This window comes from Heloderma suspectum, chromosome 6, assembly GCF_057233095.1.
Source record: "Heloderma suspectum isolate Gila_16-S chromosome 6, 16-S_ref, whole genome shotgun sequence".
NCBI lineage: Eukaryota > Metazoa > Chordata > Lepidosauria > Squamata > Helodermatidae > Heloderma > Heloderma suspectum.
Genome location: NC_139463.1, coordinates 12096620 through 12109600, shown reverse-complemented (window position 1 = coordinate 12109600; position 12981 = coordinate 12096620). Strand labels below are relative to the sequence as shown.

The 12981-nt window shown below is 45.1% G+C and overlaps 1 protein-coding gene across 3 annotated transcripts; it reads right to left on the bottom strand.

Annotated features, from left to right (window-relative positions):
* Window positions 1–1635: 1635 nt before the first annotated feature.
* Window positions 1636–12766, bottom strand: LOC146340472 (uncharacterized). Of its 3 annotated transcripts, none has more exons than XM_084807222.1 (4): window positions 12726–12766; window positions 8233–8266; window positions 6350–6411; window positions 1703–2678 (listed from the first exon to the last, which is right to left on the bottom strand). In XM_084807222.1, the coding sequence occupies exons 3-4, from the start codon at window positions 6354–6356 to the stop codon at window positions 2209–2211; spliced, it is 477 nt and encodes a 158-aa protein (XP_084663348.1). In that variant the 5' UTR covers window positions 6357–6411; window positions 8233–8266; window positions 12726–12766; the 3' UTR covers window positions 1703–2208. The 3 variants fall into 3 exon arrangements, with proteins under 3 accessions (XP_084663349.1, XP_084663348.1, XP_084663347.1); XM_084807221.1 differs by lacking the exon at window positions 12726–12766 and adding an exon at window positions 11812–11855 and having other exon boundaries at window positions 1711–2678; XM_084807223.1 differs by lacking the exon at window positions 6350–6411 and having other exon boundaries at window positions 1636–2678.
* Window positions 12767–12981: the final 215 nt, after the last annotated feature.

Sequence of the window (12981 nt, the reverse complement as noted above, 5' to 3'; positions counted from 1 at the left end):
AGCCTATCACAGCTAGATTTTTAAAAAACACCATGATAGGCTACATAAATGTTTATGTAGCCTATCACGGCTGAGTGAAAAACAACAACAACAACCGCGCGTACGCAAATGGCGGTGCCCATGGAACGCTATTTGCGTTCCCCTTATTTTCGCCGTAGTCTACGTAAATGTTTACGTAGACTACACGTGCCAAAATAAGGAACGCAAATGGCGTCGCCCATGGGCGCCGCTATTTGTGTACGTGCGGGTTTTTTTTTCTTCACTCAGCCGTGATAGGCTATGTAAACATTTACTTAGCCTATCACGGCTGACTGAGGGACACAAACGGCGGCGGCTATGGCTGCCGCCATATGCGTCCCGGCAGGACAGGATTCGCAGCGGGATGGACAGGGCGCCTCCCCCCCGGCCAGAATTTCGGGGGGAGGGACGGAGCGCCTCCCCCCCACCGCGAATTAAGTTTCGGGTTCAGGTAAGAGACTTTCGTATATCCCTAGTGCATTCAGCCCCCCCGAAATCCGTGGCGGAATGAAGCCCCACTGCCGTACCACCCCGTGAAAGTTGTGCGAAATGGAGCACCTACCTTGTGCCATTCGTGCTGCTTTGCTAACGGCGGCCGCATCTGCGGCCACCATTCGCTTCACAATTTTTCCCGTGATAGGCTATGTAAATACTTACGTAGCCTATCACGGCTAATGCAGGGATGCCATATCACCGCAAAAAAAAAAGGGGAACACAATTGGCTGCTGCCGTAGCTGCCACCATTTGCGTTCCCTTTTTTTTGCTGTGATAGGCTTAGGGATGGCGGAGAATTTCTCCACGAATCTCTGGGAGGCCGAATGCCAAAGCATTCGGCCCCCTGAAATTGGTGGTGAAATTCTCCGCCCCCCCTGCTGCCCCCCCCGGGATGGGACTTACCTCCCTCGAATGTCCCTCTCGGCGGCGGGTCCCAGCGGCAGTTTGGCGGCGGTTTGGCAGGGGCAGGGGCGGCGGCCGGTCTTTCGACCAGCTGCCGCCGCCGCCGCCATTACAAAATAAAGTAAAAAACCCCCAAACACACGTGATAGGCTACGTAACGATTTACGTAGCCTATCACTGCTGACTTTGGAAATCTAGCCGTGATAGGCTACGTAAATCGTTACGTAGCCTATCACGGGTTTCCCCCCCCCACTTTTGTATTTCGCGGCCGGGGAGACAGGGCGTTTCTCCCCGGCCTGAATTTCGGCCGGGCGAGGCAGGGCGTCTCCCCCCCGGCCTGAATTTCGGGGGGAGAACCGAAGCACCTCCCCCCCACCGTGAAGCAAGCTGCGGGACCAGGTAAGTGCCTTTCGTACATCCCTAGATAGGCTACATAAATATTTATGTAGCCTATCACGGCGAGAAAAAGGTACGCAAATGGCAGCAGCTACAGTGGCCGCCATTTGCATCCCTGCACAGCCCAGCAGCGGCCAGATGTCTCTGCGGGCAGCCCCAGCTGGCGGCTCCGTGGAGTTGCTGCGGAGCGGAGCCAGCCGGCGAGGATTTCTGGGGGAGAGACGGAGCGCCTCCCCGCCACCGCGGATGTCACGAAACGAAACAGGTAAGTTGTTTCGTACATCTCTAAACCAAAGGGCTTACTGTTTGTTTTGGACTGGAAGTGTAGATTCAAAGTGTTTAATTAGAAACAACGCAAGACCCAGAATTGCTACACTGCACACAACTGGAACACACGAATAAAATTATATAAGATTGTAATATAAGGGGACAAAAACAGTGTGTATACAAAAAGGACCACAAAGTAACAGCATGATACAAGGAACAGAATTACAAAATGTAGACGAAACTGGCTAAATGCTACAAGGATGAACAGTAGTTAATTGCAGCTAGAAGAACTGGGCCGTGGAAGTTGTGGCTTTCTATTTTAACAGGACCCAGAAGTAAAACTCATACAAGCTGAAAATAAAGACATCACATATTCATATCAGTATCATACTATCCATATTGCAATACTATTATGTATTGATGCGCACCATCAAATGGGGATCATATTACTTACAGTGCACATGGTACTGATATGAATATGTGCTGTCTTTATTTTCAGCTTGTATGATGTTTACTTCTGAGAAAGCCTACTGCGAAACAGGAGTATATCCGGATTCCTGTTAAAATAGAAGGCACTCAGTTGTTTTGATGGCTTCATGATTTCTACTCTGTTTTGATGGATTCGTGATTTCAGGGCTTGTCAAGTTGGCCACCATCTTCATCCATGCCTTCAGCTTTATAAGGAGAGGAAATGTCAACACCAGCAACTGGCATTGCCAGTTCATTCAAACCTCCATCAGCCTCCTTGGACACCGTAGGGTCTCCCTCAGTGTCCTTTTCTTCTTCCTCCTCCTCCTCCTCTTCCACAGGGGCTTCCAGGTCCTTCTCATTCTGCATCACTCCTGGAGGCATTGCAGGCTCTCCCTCAGCTTCCTTCACTTCCTCCTCCACCAGAGGAGCCACAAATGCCTTCCATTTTGCATCACTCCCTGGTGGAAATTGTGCTGCTCTTCTCTCTCTTGGGAACTCTTCTCTGGAGTCTGGAACAGCATTTACGCCGGCTTCAGCTGGGCAGATGTTCTTACTAAGCACTAGAAGAGATGCACAACTAGGAACTTCTGAAGAGGCAGCAGTGGCTATCTTCCTCCATTCAGCAGGCACTGTCAGGGAAGACCAGGAGGTTCAGCTTGTTTGCAGCAGGAACAGAACAGAAATTATAAAACAGACAAACAAACAACAAACATCCGGCCCTCCATCCTCCCATTCGCATCTTGCCTTCTACAGACAACACAGCATTCCATGCCAAGTGGGGCCTAGGTTAACTTTATACATCTAGGTGGTAATACAGAAATATACTTCCCCACAAGTCCCTAAACAACAGTTCGACTGAATAAATGTTTGTTCCTGTGCAACTCAGCATTGTGGAACAACTAGGGAAGTTCTCTCCTTTATGGCATGTTTTAGAAACACATCACTGACACTGTCGATATTAAGTGGTGACTGCTACATTAATGCTATGAGGAAATGTAAATAAATGATCAAGTCACCATCTGTCTCTGTGTATCTCTTATCTGTATATTTACCTATTTATATATAGTCCTATGTCACACTGTGTTGTTTGCTGGTTTGCCTTTTCAATGTATGGAACATATGCAGTAAGATGTTGTGTAGGCTTGTTTCACACATTTCCTTTTTTGTTATCCCTCTAAGAATTGCACCATGCTCAGCCATACCAGATGGTAGGATTAATCCAATTAGTTTGGGTCAATCCTACCAAACTAAGTAGGTAGGGATGAGTGAACTCACCATTTCTCATCCCGCGGGCCACTCGCTGGCCCCCTGCTGACTACCCGACCCTGCTCACTGCACACCTGTAATGTTGCATAAATGGCCGCTTTACGGACACCATCTGTGAAAATGGTTACTTACGAAAAAGGCCAAGATGCCATTTTTACACAAAATGGCAGCTCGGCAAAGGAGCGGGCAGCTGGGCGCTTGCCTGACTCCACACGCACCAAACTGGGCAAATGAGGGGATCCATGGACAGGCATCTGGGGGGGCCGAGCTGATGAGAAATTGCTGAGCTTCAAGCCCCAACTGGATGCCCACACTATCCCTATAAAGTGGTATACTTAGGAATGCAGTCCTATTGATTGTGCCCTCAATGATCAAAAGCCCCCCACACTTGGAGGCTTCCAGTCATCCAATGCAGAGTAGGAGGAGCAGCAGAGGCGATCTTCACCTCACTGTCCTCGTACCCTGCATTTCTCATTAGATGGGCTTTTTTGCCTCATTGCCTGTCTAGCGATGGCATTTTGGAAGGGGAGGGAAGGTGGCTGGGAGAGGCCTCAGGATAGCATGTATCCTGGCCTCTCCAGTCTCCACCTCTCCCTGCCCACTGAATCATCCTCTTTCCCCCCTCTCTGAGGTCACTTTTCTGACCTCAGAGGGCAGCAGGTGCACCTCTTTCCACACCAGCTGAGAGGGGATGGGGTCAAATCTCCAAGTCCCCTTCCTGAGGTCGGAGCGCTGTCTGTGACTTTGGAGGGGGGAATTTCAGTACCCTTTGGCCCTTCAGACAATGTCTAGGGGCCATAGGATTGCTCCCTCAGGTGAATCCTGCTTCATTTTGTTCTGTTGCATCTATGTTGTGGGGTAGTCCTCTAGCAGCCTGATCTTATGAGCTTACTCAGAGTTAAGCCTCATAGCGTTCAATGGGACTCCCAAATAAGGGGATGAACTAGACATTTTAAGAGGCACGGAGTAATGGCAGATATCTGGTTCTATCCTAGATGCACACAGGATTAGAGTAACTAAGGTTGCCAACTTTTTCAGGGGCAGGCCTCCTGTGCCTTCAACAGCTGCGTGACAAGCAGAAATCCAGCTGTGTGACCAGCAGAAACTCCCAGCGTCCTCTTCAAAATCTACCTTCTCTGGAAAGCCTTTGGCATGACTCCCCCCTCCTCATCCCCTACTAAAACTAAGTACATGAACCAAACACTTCTTCCCCTGGTTCATCCCCCCCCCCTCTATTGTCCCCTCCTGTGGTTAATTTACATTACAAGTTCCTCCGATTAAAAGTCTTAGTTTTTGTTATTATTCTGTGACTTGCCACCAATAGTGGCATCGGTATTACAATAAGGTAATTTTAGACTCTGGACTTCATGGTCTTATTGGAGGGGGGTGAAGGGGAGGGGTCTTCAGATAGTACTCTGCGTTACTTCACTTCCTTCATGTAATCTTATGGTATATTCTGATACATGGCAATATGTATTATTTTGCTTACTTCAAAATGTGGTAAGCAGCAGCCCTTGTGCATTTAGGCACCCTCTTAGTCGTTCTGTTGAGTGGGGTCCTGGACCATTGCCCCAAAGTCCTACCCTAAGGGCCCACTGTGTGTTACAAGGTGCAATAAGTGTGTGTCGGTGTGCGTGGGTGTGTGTAACTGAGAGAGAGAGAGAGAGAGAGAGAGAGATGTTCATCTGTTGAGTTTATCTGCATGCCTGTCTATCATACCATCAGTGTATACAATGCAGTACTCCAGGTTTTGGAGGGCCCTTGGGCAAGACAGCCTCAATGGGCCCCTCCCTCAATGAGTCTACCTTCTCACTGCCATTTTCATCAGCTTGCTATTGCTCCTTCTCTTTCTTATCATTGCTCCCACTCGCTTGTTTGACAGGCAGAGAGAGCCAACGAGCAAGTGGGCAGAGGAATCAACTGCTCCTCCTTGTCACCACCCACTGCTGTCTGGAGCAGAGTGAGAGGCAGGTGAACAAGGAGGTTGCAATGGGGAAGAGGAGGAGCAAGTCCAGGATGCTCCAGCTGTGGGCCCCTGCTGGGGTATGGGCCCTCGGCAGGTACCCAACCATGCCTACCTTTGACTCCAGCCCTGAGTGTACATGTGGCACTTTAAAGAGTTACTGGAGAGCCCCAGTTTGGGAAATTCAATTCCCACCCACCTCAAGACAAAGCCATACCACTATGTCAGTTTATCACCTGTATTGTCCATACTTGCCCTTTCCACAAAGAGCTCCTTCATAATGGATATTAGCAAATATATTAAGCAAGGCCATCAGGCAAGAAATAAGAAGATGGTCTGGCCATACACATACAAGTGTATGGATCATTTTGGATATTGGATTAGGTCTTCCATTCTAGTCCCCTCCCCACAACAAAGTCTGTTCCATTTTAATAAGAATCATGGTTCATAAGTTAAAAAAAAGTGGAGAACAGAAGAAACATAGCCGCTTAGAGGAAGATGAATCTTGCCATTTTATTGATTTGCTTCCCCATCTATGTTTGATAACAAGTGGCAGCAAACTTTCCCAGAGGCCTGTTTTTCATGTACTTTGCTAATGGTAGAAATGAGTCCCATGTACAGATCTGTCAGGCATTCATCCATTTGCAGTGATCATAAAAAGATATTTATTGGCATGTTCCAACATTAAAGCCTGGCACGTTTAAATTCAAACTGCAGTACACAGACTTCGATAAACCCCAGAGCGCCATTAGTGTGGGTGCGCGCATTGGTCTTTCCCGAGACACCCTGCCGGCTTGTATGGCGCTTATCTCTGCTGTTAAATTAATGCCCTTGCAAATCTATCCTCAGTTAACTGGGGAACTAGCTGGTGTCTTAGGAGAAAAAGAAAGAGGGGCTAGAATTAATAGCAGAGGGAGACCTTGAACAACAGATCAAAAGCAAGCACAGCCATGCATTAAACTCAGTAAGTGCAGAGCAGGAGGTAATTCACATGGCACTTAAGACAGCAAAAAAAATAAAATAAAATAAAAAAACCAGAGATACAGTTTTGTGTAACTGTCACCCTCTTACCGAACATCCTTCTATCATTTTCAAATATTGCCTATGGTTTTGCAGGGCTCTCTTAATGGTGCCTACAAAAGCAGAACACAACATACAGTGAGAAGCATATTTGTGGCATATTTTATCCTGTTTACAGTCTTCTCTCTCTCTCTCTCTCTTTCTCCCTTCTCACCTCATTAAGCCTCAGTTTGGGCTTAATCCCCTTCTCCCAACTACTAATACACCAACTGTTAAGTTAGGCATAGACTTGTTTTCAGCTGAGGGACCTATCTCTTTTATAGATTGTTGTTTTAAGTAGCATTTGTTTCAGTCTGTTTCTACCAGAATGTCAGAGTTATGAGGACTGAAATTCTAAATGTGCCAAAAGCAGAGGTTCGACGCAGCAGTGAGGGAGAAATGTCTGTATTAACAGTCTTACTCCAAGAAAGGTGGTAGCTGGCCACCTATGGGATCAATTGCTCTTAGTCAGGAACCAGGACTCTTGCTCTTTTAGCATCTCCTACACCTCTGTTTTCAACATCGTCCCAGGAAATGGTCTGAAGGCACATGAGGCAGCCACTTTGCTGAAGCTAAGCAAGGTTGGGTCTGGTCAGTGCTTGCAGGGGAGACCACCTGGGAACTGCAGGTAGCCAACTTGAGTCCTGTGATGGAAGAAAGGTGGGATGTAAATGTAATAAATAATATGCATTACCACTACAGCTTGAGATGCTTTTGCTTCATTATCAAGATGTGAAGACTTATGTTGCTCCTTAGTGCTAGCTGTAGGAGGAATTTGAACTTCTCTTAGCTCTGGTTTAGATTTAGCAGCTTCTTCTCCAGCCACTGCAGGTTCCTCTCCTGCTTCACTGTCAACATCAGGATCACATGCCTCTCTCTCTCTCTGGCTTTCCAAGTGACACTGTCACCTCTATCTCCACCATAGGCTGCAATTCCTGTTTTTCTTCAGGACCACCGCCGATGCCTCAGTAGCCTCTTTAGCCTTTGGACACTTGGTTTCTCCTGAACAACACCAATGCTGTTCTTGCCAAGCTTCCCTCCCATCTTGTGGAGCTCCACAGCAGAGGGATCAGGAGCAAGGGAGCAAGTTTCTCTTCAATTGCTTGTGGGTGTTGCATTGTCTGTGCTGATAGATGTGGAGCAACAGATACCTGATCTAGAATGCACAAGAAGGCTATGGAGCACTAATGCCCAGCAAGAAGGTAAAAGCCTATTCTAAAAGTGCCATGCACTTGGTTCGGGGTCTACAAATTTTACCTTGGCCCACTAGCCAATTGTATGTGTGGTCAAATCACCAACTCCTTCCTCAAGTCTGGCATGTACATGGAAGGTCTGTTGAATTTCACTGGAAGGGAAGGGCTGGAGTGTAAAATATTGTGTGAGGGACTGTTGAAATTGATAATCGGAGAGAAAGGGAGAGAGACTATTGAGGGTTGAGACTACCTCTATGTGAGCAGTGGTGAAGTGGAGTCAGGGCTCACAGGGTCAAACCACCAAGCCTCAGTCCAACACTCTGACCATTAACCCACACTGGCTCTCTATGTTCCTGAGCCAGGACATAGCTGAAGGGCTAAAATCTGCCCCTCTCACCCCATCCTCTGTTCTCAGGCCACCAGGACAAAATAATCTCAAAAGCCCAGTTTGCATGAGGAAGTTGGGAAATATGTGTTTCAGCTCAACATAGGAGCAAAACATACATGCAGCATAAAAAGAATAATGTAGTCTTGGAACATGCACAAGGTAACCAGAGAGACACCCTGACTCATTGCAGTATTCACAATTCACATCTCCAGTTAAGCCCTGATTTTAGTAGAATTTTAGTAGCCATACTCGAGCAATTCTGAATGACTTTCCACAGTCAGTTATCCAGCTGCTTCATTTTTCAGTATACTTACACATTCAAGGGGATTCATTTGAGGCTGAACAGAGCTGAAAGGTAAACAGAGGACCAAATTATTTAAGAGGTTCTGACTTGCTTCAGTTTCAAGTCAATGGCCATGGTTCAACAAACTTGTCTTAAGTTAGGGGTTACCAATTCATGATAGTAATGATCAGCAACAAGAGACACAAGTCCAATAAGAGGAACTCAATAGGGGCAACTGCAGAAATAAGTATTTGGTTAATTAGGGTAGGATCCTATTGTGCCTATGTGACTTCTCATGCAACAGGGCTTTGGGGCTTTTACAAATAACCCCCAAAGACAGGAAACACGCATTTCCAGAATGGGGCCAGTCAGCAGAGTTTGCAGAAGAAGAATTGACCTATCCCAATCCAGACACCAGTATTTCTGTTCATTCTTAGGGTTTATTTATTTATTTATTTTATTATTAAATTTATTAATCGCCCATCTGGCTGGTCACCCAGCCACTCAGGGCGATGTACAACATACAATAAAAACAGTTTAAAACAATAAAATTCTACAATAAAAACATTTTCTAAAATACCCTAACCCACCCCAAATGCCTGCCTGAACAACCACGTTTTTAACGCACGATGGAAGCTAATTAAAGAGGGGGCATGACGGAGTGCCCTAGGGAGGGAGTTCCACAGAGTGGGGGCCACCACAGAAAAGGCTTATCTTTTAAAGGGTTATCTTTAGAAGCACAAAACCCCCATTGCACAGTTGGTTGTTCTTGTAAGCACAACAAAATCAGCGGAAGCAGAGTGGCCTTGTTGAATACCATCCTTAAAGTTTGAGATTTGTGCCCATGGTTCTAGTCCTTCATATGTACCTCACCTTCTAAAACCATTATAACAAGCCCACCCTTACATCCACTTTTTGTTGTTGTTCAGTCGTTCAGTCGTGTCCGACTCTTCGTGACCCCATGGACCATAGCACGCCAGGCCTTCCTGTCCTGCGCTCTCTCCCGGAGCGTGCTCAAGTTCATATTCGTTGCATCCGTGATGCTATCTAGCCATCTCATCCTCTGCCGTCCCCTTCTCCTTTTGCCTTCAGTCTTTCCCAGCATCAGGGTCTTTTCCAGGGAGTTTTCTCTTCGCATTAGGTCCACTTTTTATTGCATGACATTTCAGCACTTTCAGGAATTTAAAATATACCCAACTTTATAGCAACTAGGGATGTTGGAGAGATCTGCAATGGAACTCAATGAGTTTGGATTTTCATGACTCTGCACTGTGGATTCCGCAGCAGACTGGCTTTCCCTTGGTCAGACAGATTCTGCAGAATTTCAGACCAGTTTTTTCTAACTTTCCCAAATTTGGTTTTAGAAAAATACACAAAATAAAATAAAAAAACCAGCCAAAAATGCGCATTTCCCCCATAGGCTAAAGTGTGAAAATGGATATGGGGGGATTTGCACATTTTCTCATGTGCAAATTTGCACAAATGCACATTTGGGTCAATATGAATTGGTGCAAATTCAGACCCCCCCTTCCGGCATTTTTCAAGTACCCCCCAATAGAAAGAAGACCCTTCAGCCATCTTGCAAACTTAAAAAGATATGTAGAAAGTTAGTAGAAACCCAGTCCTCCTCCCCAAGGTGAAAATTATTCATAATCCCCCCCACCCCGCATGAAAGAGGTAGAAAAAACAATGCCTATTTTGCAGGGAGAGAAAAAAAAATCCTGAAAATAGGAGACAGGATTTGGCCCCGCACTAGGAGTAACACCTTTTATCAATTTCTATAATGCTAGGCAACCATACAACATTTTATACACTTGTTTTAAAATGTTATGATTTGATATCTATCAATCTCAATATGTCATATTATAAATATTAATTAAAAAGAAAGAAGTATACATGAAACAAAAAGTTTTGTTGAGTGTGCTTTTAACATGTTGAGCATTTCAGCTAAATTTATCATCCACCCCTAGCTTACAACAGAAAGTTGTAACTTTCTGGCATGTGTGAAAAAGGCATCACAGAACATGGGCAGAACTTTGATATCACCCAAAGTTATCGCAAACATAATGATTTTCAGTGAGGTCAGTTTACATATTCACAGCACAATCTTTGGCATATCTACTCAAAAGTAAATCCTTTTGAATTCTATGGAATTTAGGTTGCAATCTTGTACCCTCTAACCTGGAAGGAAGCCGCAGTGAACTCAATGAGGCTTACATCTGAGTAGACATGTAAAGAATTGTGATGTTACTCTCAAGGAAGTGCATAGCCCCAGGCTGCAATCCTACACACATTTACCTGAGAGTAAGACCCATAGATCATATAGGACTTAGATGCATAGGATTGTACTGTCAGGTATCAAGTGTTGAGAGAACACATATGAGGAGAAACCAAATTATAGAATGGAATGTTATGTGAACCAGCCCTAAGTGACAGCTTTCTGTGGTATTCATCCTGCCCTCTAGGTGTTGCTGGACTCCAACTTCTATCAGTCCCATCCAGCATGGCCAATGGTCAGAGTTTATGAGAGCTGAAGCCCAAAATATCTGTGGAGGGTGCCTGCCTGGGTGCCTACCCCTAGATTAGATTGAACTTGGGTCTGATTCACCTGGGCTTTTCTTATGTTCACCCTCCTCCCTATCTAGGGTCCTCAATGTAGCATTACCAAGAAGTCTGATAGTAGGTTTCATCTAGTAGTTCTTTATAGATCAGGATGAAGCCCCAAGCTTTTGCTTATGGATGGGTGAAGATGCAGTGTTTGAGTTCACTGATGTTCTCCAGTCCTCACCCCCCACCCCACCCCACCCCACCCAGCTTGTTTTACCTTGCTTTGCATTCCTAAATGTTCTTTTTTTCCAGTTGGAAAAAATATGCATTTTTCCCAGACCAAAAATGTGCATTTTCTCCAATAGGCAAAAGCATGTAAATGTTGTTTCTGGGGGAACTTGCACAAATGTGCACTTCCAAAAATGCACGTGCACTTGCAAAAATGTGCACACGCACATTTTTGGAAGTGTGCATTGCACAAGTGCACACTTTCAAACATGAATGCAAACTTGGGAAATTGCAAACATTTCCAGAGAATTTCATTGCTCTTAGCCTTTAGGGTTGTGAAGAGAGCATGTTCACATGATTTGCAAACATGAATGAAATTCTCATACATCCTCCCTTTTGCTTGAATATACAGTTTGGTGCAGACATCTTGGGAACAAATTTGTTGGTGATGGTGGAGAGCATACACTCTTTGGTCTGATGCTTTTGATGTTCCAAGCACCACCCCTGTCCAGTGGCAGAAGTGGGTTGATTTTAAAGCTTTCTGCTGGCTGTTGACAACACAAAGGTATAATTGCATGCTCGGGATGTCTACTGTGCAATGGCAACCCATCCTGCAAAATTAATTTCAGTTCATCTGAGAAATGTAAATGAGCAATTGGAAATGGTAAATGGAGATAGGCCCTGAGATATTTTGTTGGCTGTTTCCCTCATGCTTCCAATGATACTTAATTTGCTTCTTGATTTGATTATGTGTGAAATGCTCCATGGATTTGGGAGCCTTGAGAATTCAGTGGAGAAAGTGACATCAGTACTAAGAAGAACACTGCTTGCTCACCTTAACCAGAAAGCACTCTTATAATCAAAATAACTGCAGCATCTGATAATTGGGGACTGAGGAATTTACAGATTGTTAGCTGATCTGTGTCATACACATGCTTTTTAACAGGACGGGAGATGGTCTTGTAATTGCCAGGGAAACTGCACTCCAGAGGGCAATTGCAAACATGTATCAAAAGTATTCCTAACATGTTTGCAGTTATATGAGCCATTACCTACTTGCACAATTCTTAATCTGGTAGGGAACCGAACTCTTCCTGCTGCACTGGTTATAAAATGACCCCTCCTTTGTCTAATTAAGGACAGTTTCTTTCTCCCCCCCCCCCATCCCCTGCAACTTTGGGGCATTCTTTCGTCTTGGAAGGGGCTGTAGCTCAGTGGTAGTCTGGTAGAGCACTTGCTTTGTATGCATCGGTCCCCTGATAAGGATGAGAAAAGAGCCCTTTTTGATCCTCTAAAGCTGCTGCCAGTCAGTGCAGATTCCTCAGAAAACAGTTTTCCAATCAATTCCTTCATCTTTTAATTTTATTTTGTTCAGCTCCTCCTGAACTGCTGGAAAATTTCAGTATCCCATTCCCACTCCAATGAATATTTAGCAAAATTTCCTCCCCAGTTTTGCAGCTCACAAGCAGCGTGAAGAATTCCATGTTATCATTTACTATTGTTGAAGGAAGCCACGGACTTGGTCCCTACTCCTTCCAGTCCTCTTCTCTTAGCCCATAGCTTCCTTCATTTACCAGTATGAACAAACAATATACTGTCATTCACCCTTAACTGAGCAGAAATTCCCCAGAAACGCATTGAGAGAAATTTCCTCTGATCCTCCACACCAAGACAGAACTGTAGAAGAATTCTGTCTCAATCCCAAATAATATTCAGCAAAATAAATCTTCCCTCCCCAACCATCACTACCTGCAAACAGGACGCACAATGTTGGGACGCCATTTTCGCTCAGCCCTAGCAACAAAAATGAACTAGAATTTAGACAGACCAAGAGTTTGGCTCACAAAAAGTTCAATGTGTAGTGTGATCTAGCCGTATGAGAAATGCATTTGTTTCTTTTGATCAGGATTTACTGCCTTCTGGACTGAGCACAGATTGAGATGCACTCTGTGGCTGAAGTCTATACATTTGCATTTCCAAATGTGAAATGAAGATACAGATTTTC